The sequence below is a fragment of the Anguilla rostrata genome, chromosome 7 (genome assembly GCF_018555375.3).
Source record: "Anguilla rostrata isolate EN2019 chromosome 7, ASM1855537v3, whole genome shotgun sequence".
Lineage (NCBI taxonomy): Eukaryota > Metazoa > Chordata > Actinopteri > Anguilliformes > Anguillidae > Anguilla > Anguilla rostrata.
In genome coordinates, this window is record NC_057939.1 from 51013863 (window position 1) to 51033811 (window position 19949).

General features: G+C 38.8%; 1 protein-coding gene across 3 annotated transcripts in view; it reads right to left on the reverse strand.

The window, feature by feature from the left end:
• LOC135259950 (trans-2,3-enoyl-CoA reductase-like) overlaps nt 1-19949 on the reverse strand; it is a 39679-nt gene that overhangs the window by 4989 nt on the left and 14741 nt on the right. For 2 of the 3 annotated variants that reach the window (XM_064344939.1, XM_064344938.1), the window contains 6 exons: nt 16809-16912; nt 16385-16494; nt 15798-15903; nt 5657-5729; nt 3638-3681; nt 1336-1393 (listed from right to left, as the gene is read on the reverse strand). In XM_064344939.1, coding sequence (XP_064201009.1) covers nt 1336-1393; nt 3638-3681; nt 5657-5729; nt 15798-15903; nt 16385-16494; nt 16809-16912 — 495 coding nt within the window. The remainder of the gene's footprint in view (nt 1-1335; nt 1394-3637; nt 3682-5656; nt 5730-15797; nt 15904-16384; nt 16495-16808; nt 16913-19949) is intronic. The other variant, XM_064344940.1, reaches the window with a different exon arrangement.

A 19949-nucleotide genomic window follows, 5' to 3' on the forward strand; every position in this document is an offset into this window, starting at 1 on the left:
GCAATACCTTCATGCGTTAAATATAACTGGTGACTGATGAAGCTGTACTGCCTGTGATGCATTCGCCTCCATTCTAAAAATTGGGCAAAGTTACCCATGACTACAGTTTCAAGTCATCAGACATAAATAATTAGCTGTAAGTACTATGCTAATATGTGCCTACTGCAAAGCATACTGGGTTTGGTGTTTTTATATACAAACATGAGACTAGTTTAATCTATTCATTGTAATGTAAACAGCTTTGTCATTCACCCAAGAAATTGACCTTTTTTGATAATAAAACAAACAAGAAACTTAAAATAATCAGTTTTTTATTACTTAACAGCTAATTCTCCTAGCAGTTGACTTTTTCCTAGTGTCTCACTAATTCTTCATGATTATCCTAAATTGGTCTTCAGAAAATATCTGGGTGCACAAGGCACTGCCTTTGAGGCTGCCAATACTGCATGCGGCCACCAGCCAAAGCCGCAGCCGCGTCATGAGTCAGTCCCAAGACTCCAAGCGTAGGACAACGTCTTATCTACAGTTATGATCTGCCAAGGCTGAGACTCAATCTGCTGCATTTTAAGGGTCGCGACCCCAGCAAGAGGAATGGAATGCCTTCCTCCCCGAGGAAAGGCATGGAGTGCTGACACATCACAACTACGTTATAACCTGTGGCTGGAGAGGCTGCCTCTTCACAGCATGTTGGTTCTGCAGCGGACGAGCATCTCCCAGTGCACCTGTACCGTGCAGAAGTGAGATCTCGAAGGCTGGATTGTCTCGACTTCAATCCCAACACCCACATGTACTATGGCCAGTGGATCACATGAAGAAGCGTGTCTCAACACACAGCAAGCAAGTCATTTCATAACCATGAACATTTGAAAAGCTTAAAGGATATTTGTGTCGGAACAAAGACTTTGACCTACTGTATGGTCTTAAACACATCGAAGTACAATCACAACATGCAGTACGACCACCATTGTGCCAAGTGGCTAAATGACTGTTCACATTAAAATGTTAAATGTTAAGTCAACTCTGAATTACTAACACTAATGTCAGTTTATCAGTAAATGATCAGAACAATTTATTCTGAGACACTGCATTTGGACTCACTGGACCCTCTTGGACTTATTAGCTTTATTAAGAGTTGATATGACACTGGTACATTTACCATGTACACAGTTAACATATATGTTAAATATTAGGGCTATTTAATTAATCAATTATTTTTGAAAAATATTACAAGAAATGGGCATATAAAGCAATCTTGTATGTAAATTTGAAGTTTCCAACAAAACAGCATTCAGTGTCCATCTTAGTGATAGTATAACTGCACCTGTTATAACTTACCCCTCTGATTGTGCCGGGCTAACGCAATGTTGACATAGAAATTTCCAGCTTCACAAAACTGTTAAAAAAACAAGACATTTGCAGGCAATGCATCAGATGAATATCATTGGATAGATGTACACATATGGATGTACACAATTCAGTTTGAAATACCGTTTGTTTAGTATTGTAGCCAGTACATTTACAACAATATATCATTAAGAATTTTTATAGATCTAAATTTTTCATTTAGATTTTTGTTTCCTAAAATTTTTCATACCACGCAATGGCATGTATTAAAACAATGGCATGTTTAATTTTCAACATTTATGAATGATTTTGTTATAAATATATATTTGTCACAAATTAATTTCAGTGTCCATCATCAGTTGACCATGTAAGACTAAAAATAATAAAATGTGTTTCCACTAATGCTTTAAATTTTAGATTAGCATTTTGCTAGTCTCGTGTTATTTATAATCTACCCGGTAACAGTAAGGCTCTGGTTGCAGGTGTCTATGGCAACTGTAAGATTCAGATGATAAAACTATTCTAATGTCTGCCTTATGTGCTTCGACTCCAATTCTGCCTTCTCTGCTGTACAGACGATGTACTGAAACGTGCTGGAGCGTGCTACAAAATACTTTGTGAGAATCTGCAGTTATTAAAAATATCAGACCTATATTTGTCCATTGCTGGTATATATTGAAGATTTGACATTACCTGCAAATAGCACAACAGATAGAAGGACATATGCTATTACTTCCTAAGACTTCCTGCAATGTAAAATCATTTCACGTGTTTTTCGCTCATACACTTTGAGCACTAGAACTATTATAACCGAGGCAATTATTATATTCTTATATTACATTATATATATATTATATTAATGAATATCATTCTGTATGTATTTATGTATGTATGTATTATACCATGTAGCCCACAGTAATCTCTGAGCTCCAGTAGAATGTTCTAATTTGATACTTCCCCCATTCTAATTACAGGCTCTTGGTGAACGGCACAAACAGAGAAATGACTACGATGACTGAAGTTTACACTGTGCCAACTTTATAATGAGAAGAGAAGAGTTTAAAAGTCTCCTGGCCATTTGGCCCTGTCGGCCTGTTTCAAGTGGAGTGTTGACGCCGGTTTTAAAGTTTGCCTTGTTGTCGGCCATTTTCTTTGATTTGTGTTCATTTAGAATCTCCTGCAGGGAACCGGTTGCCTTGGTGAAAAAGTCTGTCGCGGGGACTTCTTTTCTCGCCTTTCGGCAGCGATGAAGTCATGAAGAAGCCATGCTGTTTCTCTTTATTGAAGGACGCGGGTGTTCCTTACCAGTTTAGCTCCATAACGTGATCTGCGGGCATGGCGAGTGATTATCCACGTTTTAATAATTTAAAATGCTTAAGTCACCTTACCAGTTGCACTTCAATTAGTTCTTCCAAATTCCCTTTTGTGCGCTTACTTGACTTGCACAAAAGATAATTGTCTTTTCAGAACATTTCAGAAAATATTCATATTTTTAATGAGAAATGTAAAAGATGAATTATTTTAACATTGATGGAAAAGCACTGTTATTAAGTAGCTTTGCCAGAGGATGAGTGTGATATCTCTTTTTGCAGAATCATGCCTACTTTACTGATGTACGTTCCCAAAATCTTTATCTCGGCCTGTGTTGGCTTGAGATTATTTTTCAGACATTTCAACCCATCCAACACCATCTAATTTTTCTTTTTGTATCTTGGAAAAAAGCAGAATTTATGAGGATGTTTTTGAAATTGTAAAGATTTTGAGAAAGTTCAAGTGACCTTTCCTGCCAACCTCAGCCTTCACAAAAGAAAAATATAAACGTCAAGTAAGGAAAGGCTTTTAAAAATAGATACTAGAATAGTTCATGGATCAAGCAGCTGTTAGATTTTCAGTCAGTGAAAGAGATGCATTTAGAAAAGGTATCTCTATCACATTGTTCTGCGCAGAAAAAGGAAGTTACACTTAAATGGCGACAGATTATTACTGTCTGTGTTCACAAATATTAACAGTATGAAACGGGTGTCCATCTTATCCATCTTAGCCGGTGTGGGTGCCGGTTTTTGTCTTAGCCTAGCACTAGCACACTTGATTCTATTTATCAAGGTCTTGATTGAAGACCGTGATTAGTTAATTGGTTGAATCAGATCTATTAGTTCTGGGCTAAAACAAAAACCTGTGCCCACACTGGCCCTTTTCGGGTAAGATTGGCCACCCCGGTATAAAATATATGGTAATAAAGATGGCGGTGAATGGGCGTATCATGATGACAATGGGGACATTGGTGCCAACTTACCAAAAACCAGACAAGCGATGGAATAATCTGTTTGTTTGCGTAGTCTAAAACAAAACAAAACAAAAAAAAAAGAAACACTGTGTTAGCAACCATTCCTAAAAAAAACAGACTGTAACTAACCCGCGTTAACATTACATGAGCGCTCTGGGAATTTTCTCATTATTTTATGTTAAATATACAAACCTGTTCAAGCGATTGCTTCTCACTGAAAAGATTCCTCTCGTGCCAGGAAGGGTACTGTGATTACTGTACTCGTTTTATTCCACGTTAGCTTTTAACAGCTTTGAACTCCGGCAAGTTTGCAGTCACACTGGTGGTTATGATGAATTATATGAAAGCAAACAGATATTGCATGCTGTTGCACCACCAGAACATTTTGTTCCACTGGTACAAAAAATTTTATTTTCTGAGCCAGTTATAAATAGGGCTCAAATGTAACAGATTGGTATGTATGTGGATCGCAGGGACTAAAGCATTAGGCCTGGATATAAAAATAAAAAGAACATAAAAATCATGTCAGCACCAGAGGTCTGTGATCTTAACAGACTTCTTATGCAAGTATGCATTTAACTTTTCTTTTTTAAGTTTTTGTAAGCAATTGTAAGTTTTGTTCAGTATACAAGTCTGGTGTTCTTTTCCCTTCATATGCACTTAGTAATTAGGATCATGCTATTAATGATTTATGTAAGAGGTGTGGTTTATGAAAGCTGGATGAGGCTGTCTACTAAATGCCTAAAAATGTAAAAGGAACAACCAGGCCCTTTTTCAGGGAAATGTCCAAGATGACAGAAGTCAGTACTGAGAGGAAGCAACCCATATACACTCATTAAAATGGTCTGTACACCAGGTAGATTACAGTAGTACAGGTCCAATACAGAAATAACAGAATGTATTTGTAGCAAGAAAAGATTCTCTTTGGTGCACAGTATGTTAAATAGGACAATCACTTGAACACACTGTGATTTTATGGAACTTCTTTCTCAGAAGAGTCCCATGAATTAAGAAATAAGGAACGAAATTTATTCGTCCTTTTTTCAAGCAAGTTGCTCAGTTAATCTGAGACTTGTTTGAAGTGAAACATTACAGAAAATCTGGGACATCTCGACATCGGAACCGCGCTTCTTAAGAAACTGTTTATGCAGAAACCCCGTGTCATTTTTCCGAACTGTAAATCTGAGGACACAACTGCCGTTGCACATTATATATGGAAGCAACAGAATTAAAGTTTGAAAAAGCCCTACAGAAGACCAGGAGCGATGAGGAGAGATAAATCTGCCATCATTAGTTTACACTGGATGCTACAATTCACAGTCCTCGCAGCAGAACCATTGATAAATATTCAGCCCTGTCCGCACCTCTTCATCATGCGCGAACGGTAGAATATTTCTGGCGATGTCGGTGACAAACGCGCGGGGAATTACGAGCTAGAATGCGTCGCGCTGAAGTACGAATCGCCTCGGTAACAGGCATCTGAACAAAGCTGAGGGCGTGATTGAGAAGAGCGACAGCCACCGAAGGAGTGCTCAGAACTCGCCCAGCTCCCCTCCACTTCCTGCTCTGCACCCCCCTTCCCGCACTGCCCTCCCCCCCCCCGCCGTCCCGGCGTGTCCCAATCTGTTTGAGGAGACAGCCGGCCGCTCTGGCCCTCGTTTTTTCGCCGCCAGGTGGGGTCCCGGATGGACGGATCGCTGATGAAACCTGTCAGAATGCCCACTGATTCCACACATTTTAAAAAGGTGGCTTTTTTACGGGGGGCCTCTTGCGCTCCGCCTTCCGGCTCTGCTGACAGGTCCCATCTCAGCCGCGCTCATCCCCCCCCCCACAGATTCCACCTCATTTTTCACTTTGATGAGGCCGCCCGGCTCGCGGGACGGCAGCAGGTGTGGGGGCGTGGCCACCGCCCACTGTCGCCGTGACGACGCGAGAAAGAACGTATGCTCTTCCGCCGAGAGGGGGCGGGTGGGGCCGCACCCCAACATTCATCAGGAGGCCGGAGGGGGGGGGGGGGGGAGTACTCACATGGGGGGGTGTAGAGGGGGTGGTTGACATAATATCCCAGCCAGGCAGTAAATCCCCAGTAGAAGGCGCAACCCTGCAAAAAAGACAGCAGCCACATCATTTCTTTTCTTCATTTCAACCGTTTTTCTCTTTTGCCTGGCAAATGAAAGGAGATTAATATGCATCTGAGCGTAGCTAGCTTACAGTACGCTCGCCCGTAAGCTGCGACTGAGCACAGAATTAGACCCAGGAGCTTATTTCTGATTGAGCGATACAGGTCTGATAATGAACACACTCCGTCCCTCCCAGGTCCAGTTGTTCTAAATGAAGGAGAGGGGGCCTTGTGCTTTTGTCCTTGAGGCTTAAAGCGCTGAATTATTGTTTCATCTGGATCCTGGATTCCATACACAGCAAAGGCAATTTTAAACCTTTTTTTATTTTTATTTCTGTCACCTCTGGTCTGTTGCCAAACGAAGCCACCAATATCAGCATTCTGCACCCTTGCTGATAAGTAGTTTTTTTTTACATTTATTTTTCAGTACAGCAGAAAAAGGTCCCTCTGTACTTATTTATCTAGTTTGCTGCATCATACAAAATGAATGTGACATGCAAAACTGCTTGACCTTTAAAAGTGTGGGAATATATATTATGTATTCTGAACAGACACACACACACTCACAAGAATACAACATAAGACACACACACACTCCATAAGAATACACAATAATGAGAACAGGCAATTCAGCCTGCCATTTACCAACACAAAAATGTTCACGCACACTTATGCGCACACACGCACGCACACACACACACACGCACGCACAATTTTTTAGATTATACAATTTTTAAATGTGTGCATAGAAAATATTTAATTTTTTAAAGTTCATTTTAGCTAGAATGTTTTGTTCATATTAATTACAAGTACCAATAATTATGGAGTGAGGTGTGTGTTGTTTGATTAAGTAGGAACCCAAGAATTGGCTAAATAATCCATGGCAATCAAAATAACTAATTCTTGTTTTAACTCATAACTGCATCTTGAATATTATTTTTCTTTGCAATAGAAAACTGCAGTGTCTCTCCCTATCCACAGATTAATTAAACGACTTTCTTCTCCCGACTGCAAACCAAGCCACGTTGAGGATGTAAAGATTGCACTGCAGAGCTATTTACACAGATCCCGATTTTACACGCAATCCATTTATACAGCTGGATATTTACTGAAGCACTTCAGGTTAAATATCTTGCTCAAGGGTCCAGTCGCAGCATGCCAGCTGCGATCTGAACCCCCAGCATCTGAGTTACAAACTCAGATCCCCAAACCATTACATTACAACGCTTGCACCAAAGATCACTTCATTTGCATGGATTCTTCAATTTAAATGCTGATGATTTTATTCACACGGATTAATGCGCTTCAAGCTAAAAGCTTGTGCGGTCATTGGGATGATTCACCTATCAAAGAGGGTTATTTTCTAGTTATTACACAGATTTTATTAAATTAATCTCTGATGTGGGATTGTTCCCATGTGACACAAGTAGAGAAAAAAAAACAAACAATTACCTACCAATGGAAAACTGACCATTCAGGCAGTTGCTTGCTAATCAAGCAAAAAAAAAGGGAAAAAGTTGAGTGTAAAGATTAGTTTAAAGGTAAGAGTTGCCATCTTTGTCTTCAGCTACTTTCTATGAGACGGTACTGACATATACATGTTCACACAATCACTCATAACTTGACAACATCTAGCACTGGCCAAGCCTACTGTGGGCTAATTATAGTTATTCAGTATTATACTTCTTTTAGGTTTTCAGTCCACTGCACAAGGTTAATTTGCTGTGCGTGCAAATCGTATGCGCATGTCGAGCGTTTGGCTAGCTGTCAGTACTTTAGCGCCTACCACCTAGGCAACAGGAAAAAAAGGTGAAAAGTATAGTCTCATCACTGTATTTACAGTAGGATCCCTTCAAGGTTAAAAGGTGTGGCCTGCATTCATGCTGCTTGAATTAAGTGCTCTGAATTTCAGCCCCTATTGTCTCTTGTTTATATTGGATTTATGACTCCTGACTTTAAGATTTTTTTCCATATACCTATTTTGTGGCGGCTGGATTGGTCAAAAGTTAAGAATGTCACTCTTTCTGCCCAGTAAACCCTTTCCTGTGGTATAAATATCAATGACAGTGATTTGTCCTTTACTACATCCATTTAGCACATTCCTTGTCTTGTTTCATTTGTTTTCACTGAACATCCAATCATGTTGTAGTGAGCATTGCCTGGATTTTATGTTTATATTTTGGAGTATTTGTCGCTTCTTTCGGTTCCAATATGTTATAATCCCCAGCCAAATCAAGTTTGCGAAGCAAATTGAACACTGGATTTTTTTTTCCTTCATTCTTCGGCATATGTTCGTACAGGCACAGAGATATGCATCAGTGTGGCTGGGTACTTAATATGGATGAATTTGATATTTCCCATGTTGCTTTAAAATGCAAATGTGCCCTTTTGACATTAGCAAAAGGTGAGAATACTTGTTGGGTTGCTCTGTCAGACAGATGCCATTACGTGCGTCTTCGTTTCACAAATGAAGAATCAGATTTTGGCTTATGCAAAGTGCCTCCTGGTGTGTCCGTCCATCTTGCTCATAAGCAGCCTGAACCTTTTCTTCCCTGCAAAGCTAGTGGCGGACTGGCAACCTGCTGCTTTTCATACAGAGACAGGAAATGAAGTACAGGGATTGGAACTGATTAAAGAAAGGTTGGGACATTGGTTCTTGTGGCTAATAAGTATTCGTATTATACTATTGTCTTGTTTCAAGATACTGAAACAAGTTATTGGCTGTTGCTAAAGTGCCTCATGTGGTTTGTAGCTGTCAGTACTTGTATAGCGCCTACTCTCTTCACAGAAAAAAGAGACTGAAAAGTATCCTCTTCACACGTTTTAGAGGCTCACAGGTAAAAGTGCTGATTCTGCGCTTGAATAAGTGGCTCAATTCAGCTATTTACTTGTATATGGTTATGACTCACAGTATGACTTATAATTTTTTTCGATAACTTTTTTTTGTTGGCTCAAATTAATGTTATTAGTCACTCTTTGCACTATGTAATTCCATGTAAACTTTGACTAGTTTTTCCAATTTAAATGAGAAATCACATGATTTCAAAGTTCCCATGGCTTCAATTGTTTTAGGCTCACTTAGGGTTTAGGTTTACACGAACTGAGCGCGGCAAGTCACGGCTGTGTTCAGCAGTAAAGAATTGGTTTTGTTTATTTTGGAGTATTTGTCGTTTTCGTTCAAATATGTTTGGAACAAGCTCAAAAAATTTTGTCAGCATACAATGAAATGTTGTTAGTTTTTCCTCAATTCTGATCCATTATTGTTCAGATACGTGGCAAGAGATATGACATAGTTGGGGTATTTCAGGGAAATGACATTGTTTTTTTTTAACAATCAAATTTTTACTTAGCAGGTACCTATGGATACTATGGGGTCAAACAAGTTAATGACTTATGTTTTCTCAATTTTACAATGAAGTAATCAGATTTGCTTATTCAAATTTATGTTCCGTCATCTGCTTCAATTACCGTTTTAGGCTCAAACTTAGGGTTAGGTATGCAAACGATAGTCTGAGGGTCGGCAAGTTCACGGCTTGTATCAGCAGTTAAAGAAAGGTTGGGACATTGGTTCTTTTTTGATTTTGGACAAGTCAAAAATTTTGTATATACTAGTATAGGTACCTATGACCATAACAAGATATGGAATATATACATATTTTTTCAGGGAAAACTTTTTTTTTTAAGGCCTCAAATATATTTTTTAGCATTTGTACTATGTAATACACAGTCTTGACTTAGTTTTTCCACAATTTTAAATGAGTAATCACATGATTTCAAAAGTTCCCATGGCTTCAATTACGTTTTAGGGCTCAACTTAGGGTTAGGGTTATGAAAACGATAAGTCTGAGGGTCGCGGCAAGTTCACGGCTGTGTTCAGCAGGTTAAAGAAAGGTTGGGACATTGGTTCTTTTTTGATTTTGGACAAGTCAAAAATTTTGTATATACTAGTATAGGTACTATGACCAATAAGATATGGAATATATACATATTTTTTCAGGAAAACTTTTTTTTTTTAATGCCTCAAATATATTTTTTAGCATTTGTACTATGTAATACACAGTCTTGACTTAGTTTTTCCACAATTTTAAATGAGTAATCACATGATTTCAAAAGTTCCCATGGCTCAATTACGTTTTAGGGCTCAACTTAGGTTAGGGTTATGAAAACGAAGTCTGAGGGTCGCGGCAAGTTCACGGCTGTGTTCAGCAAGTTAAAGAAGTTGGGACATTGGTTCTTTTTTGATTTTGGACAAGTCAAAAATTTTGTATATACTAGTATAGGTACCTATGACCATATAAGATATGGAATATATACATTTTTTCAGGGAAAACTTTTTTTTTTAGCCTCAAATATTTTTTAGCATTTGTACTATGAATACACAGTCTTGACTTAGTTTTTCCACAATTTAAATGAGTAATCACATGATTCAAAAGTTCCTATGGCTTCAATTACGTTTTAGGGCTCAACTTAGGGTTAGGGTTATGAAAACGTAAGTCTGAGGGTCGCGGCAAGTTCACGGCTGTGTTCAGCAGGTTAAAGAAAGGTTGGACTGGTCTTTTTTATTGGAAAGTCAAAATTTGTATATACTAGTATAGGTACTAGACCTATAAGATATGGAATATATACATATTTTTTCAGGGAAAACTTTTTTTTTTAAGCTCAAATATATTTTTAGCATTGACATGTATACACAGTCTTGATTAGTTTTTCCACAATTTAAATGATAATCACATATTTCAAAAGTTCCATGGCTTCAATTACGTTTAGGGTCAACTAGGTTAGGGTTTGAAAACGATAAGTTGAGGGTGCGGAAGTTCACGGCTGTGTCAGCAGGTAAAGAAGGTTGGGACATTGGTTCTTTTTTGATTTTGGACAAGTCAAAAATTTTGTATATACTAGTATAGGTACCTATGACCATATTAAGATATGGAATATATACATATTTTTTCAGGGAAAACTTTTTTTTTTTAATGCCTCAAATATATTTTTTAGCATTTGTACTATGTAATACACAGTCTTGACTTAGTTTTTCCACAATTTTAAATGAGTAATCACATGATTTCAAAAGTTCCCATGGCTTCAATTACGTTTTAGGGCTCAACTTAGGGTTAGGGTTATGAAAACGATAAGTCTGAGGGTCGCGGCAAGTTCACGGCTGTGTTCAGCAGGTTAAAGAAAGGTTGGGACATTGGTTCTTTTTTGATTTTGGACAAGTCAAAAATTTTGTATATACTAGTATAGGTACCTATGACCATATTAAGATATGGAATATATACATATTTTTTCAGGGAAAACTTTTTTTTTTTAATGCCTCAAATATATTTTTTAGCATTTGTACTATGTAATACACAGTCTTGACTTAGTTTTTCCACAATTTTAAATGAGTAATCACATGATTTCAAAAGTTCCTATGGCTTCAATTACGTTTTAGGGCTCAACTTAGGGTTAGGGTTATGAAAACGATAAGTCTGAGGGTCGCGGCAAGTTCACGGCTGTGTTCAGCAGGTTAAAGAAAGGTTGGGACATTGGTTCTTTTTTGATTTTGGACAAGTCAAAAATTTTGTATATACTAGTATAGGTACCTATGACCATATCAAGATATAGAATATATACATATTTTTTCAGGGAAAACTTTTTTTTTTAAGGCCTCAAATATATTTTTTAGCATTTGTACTATGGAATTCACAGTCTTGACTTAGTTTTTCCACAATTTTAAATGAGTAATCACATGATTTCAAAAGTTCCCATGGCTTCAATTACGTTTTAGGGCTCAACTTAGGGTTAGGGTTATGAAAACGATAAGTCTGAGGGTCGCGGCAAGTTCACGGCTGTGTTCAGCAGGTTAAAGAAAGGTTGGGACATTGGTTCTTTTTTGATTTTGGACAAGTCAAAAATTTTGTATATACTAGTATAGGTACCTATGACCATATCAAGATATGGAATATATACATATTTTTTCAGGGAAAACTTTTTTTTTTAATGCCTCAAATATATTTTTTAGCATTTGTACTATGGAATTCACAGTCTTGACTTAGTTTTTCCACAATTTTAAATGAGTAATCACATGATTTCAAAAGTTCCTATGGCTTCAATTACGTTTTAGGGCTCAACTTAGGGTTAGGGTTATGAAAACGATAAGTCTGAGGGTCGCGGCAAGTTCACGGCTGTGTTCAGCAGGTTAAAGAAAGGTTGGGACATTGGTTCTTTTTTGATTTTGGACAAGTCAAAAATTTTGTATATACTAGTATAGGTACCTATGACCATATCAAGATATGGAATATATACATATTTTTTCAGGGAAAACTTTTTTTTTTAAGGCCTCAAATATATTTTTTAGCATTTGTACTATGGAATTCACAGTCTTGACTTAGTTTTTCCACAATTTTAAATGAGTAATCACATGATTTCAAAAGTTCCTATGGCTTCAATTACGTTTTAGGGCTCAACTTAGGGTTAGGGTTATGAAAACGATAAGTCTGAGGGTCGCGGCAAGTTCACGGCTGTGTTCAGCAGGTTAAAGAAAGGTTGGGACATTGGTTCTTTTTTGATTTGGACAAGTCAAAAATTTTGTATATACTAGTATAGTACCTATGACCATACAAGATATGGAATATATACATTTTTTCAGGGAAAACTTTTTTTTTAATGCCTCAAATATATTTTTAGCATTTGTACTATGGAATTCACAGTCTTGACTTAGTTTTTCCACAATTTTAAATGAGTAATCACATGATTTCAAAGTTCCTATGGCTTCAATTACGTTTTAGGGCTCAACTTAGGGTTAGGGTTATGAAAACGATAAGTCTGAGGGTCGGGCAAGTTCACGGCTGTGTTCAGCAGGTTAAAGAAAGGTTGGGACATTGGTTCTTTTTTGATTTTGGACAAGTCAAAAATTTTGTATATACTAGTATAGGTACCTATGACCATATAAGATATGGAATATATACATATTTTTTCAGGGAAAACTTTTTTTTTTAAGGCCTCAAATATATTTTTTAGCATTTGTACTATGGAATTCACAGTCTTGACTTAGTTTTTCCACAATTTTAAATGAGTAATCACATGATTTCAAAGTTCCTATGGCTTCAATTACGTTTTAGGGCTCAACTTAGGGTTAGGGTTATGAAAACGATAAGTCTGAGGGTCGCGGCAAGTTCACGGCTGTGTTCAGCAGGTTAAAGAAAGGTTAGGACATTCGTTCTTTTTTGATTTTGGACAAGTCACAAATATTGTATATACTAGTATAGGTACCTATGACCATATCAAGATATGGAATATATACATATTTTTTCAGGGAAAACTTTTTTTTTTTAAGGCCTCAAATATATTTTTAGCATTTGTACTAGGGAAATTTCACAGTCTTGACTTAGTTTTTCCACAATTTTAAATGAGTAATCACATGATTTCAAAGTTCCTATGGCTTCAATTACGTTTTAGGGCTCAACTTAGGGTTAGGGTTATGAAAACGATAAGTCTGAGGGTCGCGGCAAGTTCACGGCTGTGTTCAGCAGGTTAAAGAAAGGTTGGGACATTGGTTCTTTTTTGATTTTGGACAAGTCAAAATTTTGTATATACTAGTATAGGTACCTATGACCATACAAGATATGGAATATATACATATTTTTCAGGGAAAACTTTTTTTTTAAGGCCTCAAATATATTTTTTAGCATTTGTACTATGAATTCACAGTCTTGACTTAGTTTTTCCACAATTTTAAATGAGTAATCACATGATTTCAAAAGTTCCTATGGCTTCAATTACGTTTTAGGGCTCAACTTAGGGTTAGGGTTATGAAAACGATAAGTCTGAGGGTCGCGGCAAGTTCACGGCTGTGTTCAGCAGGTTAAAGAAAGGTTGGGACATTGGTTCTTTTTGATTTTGGACAAGTCCAAAAATTTTGTATATACTAGTATAGGTACCTATGACCATAATCAAGATATGGAATATATACATATTTTTTTCAGGGAACAATTTTTTTTTAAGGCCTCAAATATTTTTTAGCATTTGTACTATGGAATTCACAGTCTTGACTTAGTTTTTCCACAATTTTAAATGAGTAATCACATGATTTCAAAGTTCCGTATGGCTTCAATTACGTTTTAGGGCTCAACTTAGGGTTAGGGTTATGAAAACGATAAGTCTGAGGGTCGCGGCAAGTTCACGGCTGTGTTCAGCAGGTTAAAGAAAGGTTGGACATTGGTTCTTTTTTGATTTTGGACAAGTCAAAAATTTTGTATATACTAGTATAGGTACCTATGACCATATCAAGATATAGAATATATACATATTTTTTCAGGGAAAACTTTTTTTTTTAAGGCCTCAAATATATTTTTTAGCATTTGTACTATGGAATTCACAGTCTTGACTTAGTTTTTCCACAATTTTAAATGAGTAATCACATGATTTCAAAAGTTCCTATGGCTTCAATTACGTTTTAGGGCTCAACTTAGGGTTAGGGTTATGAAAACGATAAGTCTGAGGGTCGCGGCAAGTTCACGGCTGTGTTCAGCAGGTTAAAGAAAGGTTGGGACATTGGTTCTTTTTTGATTTTGGACAAGTCAAAAATTTGTATATACTAGTATAGGTACCTATGACCATATCAAGATATGGAATATATACATATTTTTTCAGGGAAAACTTTTTTTTTTAAGGCCTCAAATATATTTTTTAGCATTTGTACTATGGAATCACAGTCTTGACTTAGTTTTTCCACAATTTTAAATGAGTAATCACATGATTTCAAAGTTTCCTATGGCTTCAATTACGTTTTAGGGCTCAACTTAGGGTTAGGGTTATGAAAACGATAAGTCTGAGGGTCGCGGCAAGTTCACGGCTGTGTTCAGCAGGTTAAAGAAAGGTTGGGACATTGGTTCTTTTTTGATTTTGGACAAGTCAAAAATTTTGTATATACTAGTATAGGTACCTATGACCATATTAAGATATGGAATACATACATATTTTTTCAGGGAAAACTTTTTTTTTTAAGGCCTCAAATATATTTTTTTGCATTTGTACTATGGAATTCACAGTCTTGACTTAGTTTTTCCACAATTTTAAATGAGTAATCACATGATTTCAAAAGTTCCTATGGCTTCAATTACGTTTTAGGGCTCAACTTAGGGTTAGGGTTATGAAAACGATAAGTCTGAGGGTCGCGGCAAGTTCACGGCTGTGTTCAGCAGGTTAAAGAAAGGTTGGGACATTGGTTCTTTTTTGATTTTGGACAAGTCAAAAATTTTGTATATACTAGTATAGGTACCTATGACCATATCAAGATATAGAATATATACATATTTTTTCAGGGAAAACTTTTTTTTTAAGGCTTCAAATATATTTTTTAGCATTTGTACTATGGAATTCACAGTCTTGACTTAGTTTTTCCACAATTTTAAATGAGTAATCACATGATTTCAAAGTTTTATGGCTTCAATTACGTTTTAGGGCTCAACTTAGGGTTAGGTTATGAAAACGATAAGTCTGAGGGTCGCGGCAAGTTCACGGCTGTGTTCAGCAGGTTAAAGAAAGGTTGGGACATTGGTTCTTTTTTGATTTTGGACAAGTCAAAAATTTTGTATATACTAGTATAGGTACCTATGACCATATCAAGATATAGAATATATACATATTTTTTCAGGGAAAACTTTTTTTTTTAAGGCCTCAAATATATTTTTTAGCATTTGTACTATGGAATTCACAGTCTTGACTTAGTTTTTCCACAATTTTAAATGAGTAATCACATGATTTCAAAAGTTCCTATGGCTTCAATTACGTTTTAGGGCTCAACTTAGGGTTAGGGTTATGAAAACGATAAGTCTGAGGGTCGCGGCAAGTTCACGGCTGTGTTCAGCAGGTTAAAGAAAGGTTGGGACATTGGTTCTTTTTTGATTTTGGACAAGTCAAAAATTTTGTATATACTAGTACCCTCCTAGCATATAGTCAATACGACTTGTCAGTCAGAATGAATGGATTTAGCATCTCCTGGCCAAACAGAACACGTGCTACACAGACAGCGGGCCGTTCTGCATGCAAACTGAACTCTTCCCACGGTACCTTCAGCAGGTTTCGTAGCGGGGTGCATCCATCGCACAGCTTGTGAACAAACAGAGTCTCCAGAAGATGTTTGATGTAGTGCAGAGAGTGGCAGAAACAGGCCAAGCTTTTGAAAGGAAGAGAAGCACAAACACACACACACACGTTCACCACAAAAAACACACTGATGTTAGACGTGAGCGGTCGACTCGGAGCGCGGCGAACGCCACGATGAGCTCGGTCTTGACAGCCTTGTGGGCCCCTGTGCGGCCAGTAAAGCGGGCGTTTTAACGGCCAAGGGGAAAAAACACGGCGGTGCATCGAATAATGCGCCAGTCTGCCGGGTTAAAACAGCCGGTCCTACAGACACTGAGTTCGCACTCCGTGACGGGAAACAAAATGCTTTCAAATTCCAAAAATCCCGAGGTGCCGGGCTTTAACGCAATTTGCAGAAATGTAAGGGGGGTGGAGAAAAGTAATCTTTCAACAAATCCTCACAATGGGGCTTTCAGATTAAAATGTAAGTGCAGGATCAGACATTTTGCTCTTTACTACTTCCTGGAAGATGAATGTAAGATCAGACATGAAGCCAATTTGCTGATACTTACTGCACTACTAGCGGCCGCCGGCTTTTTATGGCGTCGGCGTACACGTTTGACAAGCGTAAATAAAACACCAGGTATATCAGCAGAGGTCCGAAATACTGGCTCAGGAACACCTGCGAAAGGCAAAAGGAAAGGAAGGAGGCGCCTCAGTGACATAGATTATGATGAAATGCCCTCCAGCTTCAACACCTGTCTGGTTTTGTAGTCATGAGAGGGAAGAGTAATGGGCTCACAGCTCTAAGCAGTGTCATTACAAATGTCGTGCAGGACTATGGGATTAGACCAATGTACCGTGGTGAGAGGGCTGGGGAGTCCCATCTCTGCTGATATGGGAAGTTATTGAGGGCGGTCTCTTAAATCCTCCGTGTGAGCGAGATCGATTAGGCAGGCTCCCGAGCAGACCCGCTCAAGCGACCGACGCACTTACCGCCGTCCACCCGACCTGCCGACCCAGGTCCGTGGGGTAGACGGAGACCAGGGACGAGGTGGCGATGGTCTCCATGACGCAGGTGTCTGGCAGGAACGGCCCATCTGCGAGGTCAAGGACAATGACACCATCTGTCTGCTGTCAGGCTCCCAGCATCCTCCTCTCTCTCGCACGCGGCGAAACGTGAAGGAAACCCAGAGCCAGCCTACAGCACTCCTCTGATACTACGCAAAGAGACCTTCAGTTGTCGGGCAGGAGAGACAGCGAATAAGAACAGACCTTGCGCACTTACGCCGTCCCTGTGGTAAGCCGAGGCAAGATCGGGAAATGACAGTCAATGCAACATTTATGTCAAAAATCAATTTTATTTATAGGAGTGCTAAACGAGGCTAAAGTGCCTGGCAAACAGTGTGAATGTGGACAGAGATGCATCAGCCAGCTTGTGGCCATCTACTGAAGTAGCAAATAGATGTAGCATCGAAATGGATGGATTTTTCCTCTCTTTCAAAAGGTCAAACCCCAGGGCAAAAGAATGGGCTGGCATATTGCATTCTGCAAGAGAAGCACTCATCCAGTTTCAAATGGCTTTCATTTATAATACATTCAGATTGAGTACTCTGATAAAGCCCAGCCATTATTTTAACAATATTAGTTTTACTTTTCTAGGAAAAGAAAACGGTCTTTTTGCTGTATAAAACTCAGGTTTTTGCTTATATAATATCCACACATTATATGATAATGTCAAACCTGTTTTCGCAGTCTGGAGTGTGCAGCAAAGTTTTGTCCTTATTTGAACAAAACAGAACTTAAAACTTTTCCAGTTTAACCCAGTACTTGGCATATTTTTGTGACTGTTATCCACATCATGACAGAACCATCCCTATACTGTTTGGGGCCCCATCAAAACATTGCCAGCTTCTGGTTCTTCTGCTACCAAAGGTAAGAAGTTAGGGCTCTGGGCGAGAAGGCGGGGCCCTAGCACAGTTCCTGATCTGCCTAATGGGATATAATCAATCTAAAGTTAAAATGTTTCCTGACATGTTTTTCAAATTCGATTTCCATTTCATTTTGTTACTTCTTTACATTAACACTCCCTTGTTTTATGGTACCGGTGGTTCTTCTTATACACACCGTGTAAATAAATAAATAACATAAATAACAGTCCAAAATGCTAATGCTGTTTTCTTTTTTCAACAAAGCATCTTTCATTTCAAGATCGATACTGCACTGGTAAAACTGGACCCAGCTCACACAAAATGAGCCTAGCTGATAAAAAATTGTGTAACTGACTTCTCACATTTGACCTTGCCATCTTAGTAGGGGCAGCCAATAATCTTAAATACAACCCTCATTAATCCTAAACGCAACCCTCACAGGCGAAACTGACTCATATCACAGACGCTATGAATACGATCGAGACGCACATCCCTCCCGTCTGAACTCTTTTCCCTGCAGGGCACAGATCCAGGAAGATTCTGTTCATCAACAGGCCTGATTGTCAGACAGGGGGGACAGCTGGGGGGAACGGGTGAAACATCTGCGATAGCCGCATTATAAATGCCCCCCGGCCCGCCGGCTGAATCTCCCATACCCGCGTTAGCGCGGCGAGGTTTCGAGGCGCTGCGTCCACCTTTCTCCAGAGAGGGGCCGGTTTTTCGCCGCCCTCGCCATACAGGCGGGAAGGGGGGGGGGGGGTTTTAATGAGGGGCAACGAGGAGCCGGAGTGATTGACAGGAGACAGGCGGACGACGAGGCGCTGTTTACGGGGATGGAAATGACAGAGTCGCCGGCCCAGGCACTGAGACGGAGGCAGCCGGCGGCGGCATCGCCGACGAACGCTATCAAACACTTGACCCCGCGCGACCCTCTCTGTCTGAGTGTTCCTGAGGAAAACGCCTGAATGGAAATTTTAAAAAAACTTCCCAGCATGCTCTGCTCTGCTCCGCGCCGGGATATCTTTACCGTTGGCCTGCATAAAGAGAACCCATTTCAGCCTTTTGAAGACTTGGGTCTGACATTTCGCAGAAGGCATAATTGATGTGTAAAACATACTTTCAAAAGATGTGAAATTATTCCTGAATTCTGTCTTGGTGGCTCATCATTGGTCCTCCCACCATACAATCACATACCGGTCACGGATCATATTTTCTGTATTTTCTAGGAGGTTGGAAGATTTCCAGGAAGAGGTTAGTTCATTTTCAATTCACTAAATGCGCACCGTCCTGTCATTATGTCAAGTCGTATGCAACCTGAAAACCTGTTTTTCTTTTTTTTTTTAATGATGGGCTGAACATTTAGCAGTTTTCCTTTCAAAATGAAAACTGACAAAAATGACAATTCTCACGCCAGATATTTAACCACATGCAGAAACTAACTCTGAGAAGTGGGCATCCTACTCTTATCTGATAATAAACTAGATTATACAACTGACAGTGTACTGAGTCAGCCTGTCCACGGTGAAAGCAGCACGATTTCTCACAAACACAGCAGTGGCAGAGAAGATGATTAGAAAATGCATTTCTTCATCCATCCCAAAATAATTTAAGACTTGCCTGAAGCGTGAAATCACAGCATGTATAAATCGTGGCATACTGTGAAATTACATATGTTTCATACGCGCTTGTTTATGTTACGGAACATAAATGTCATTCTCAGACTGCACAATTCCATAACAGAATAAAAGGCATGCTATACATAGTATATATCAGCAGATAGCACAGCTACCACAGGGCCCAGCATGGATCCAAATCTGAAAACCTTAAGGCCAGTTCTGATTGAAAAATGAATCAGCCATCGGGATGTTTTCAGAACCTTTTCGGAATTTGCTCAGTATGGCCGTCTGAGTTTTAGAATGGCTACCGATTAATGAGAATGTGGGGGAAAAAATGACAATGAGCAATAGTTCAGAGAAGAAAAGAAGACCAAATTCTGTAAATGCGCAGGAATCTTTGCTCTCCAATTATAGCTAGCTATGAAGGAACAGCCCATACAGGTGACTTCCCAAAGATGCATAAAGCTGCTTGTGTGTGCTCACAGCAGAACAGGAAACAGTTCATCATTTGTCAGTCGTCGTTTTGAAATGGACTGCGTAGCCTTTTCACGGAAACACTCATGGGTTTTCTGAAGAGTTCTTTGTCTGCT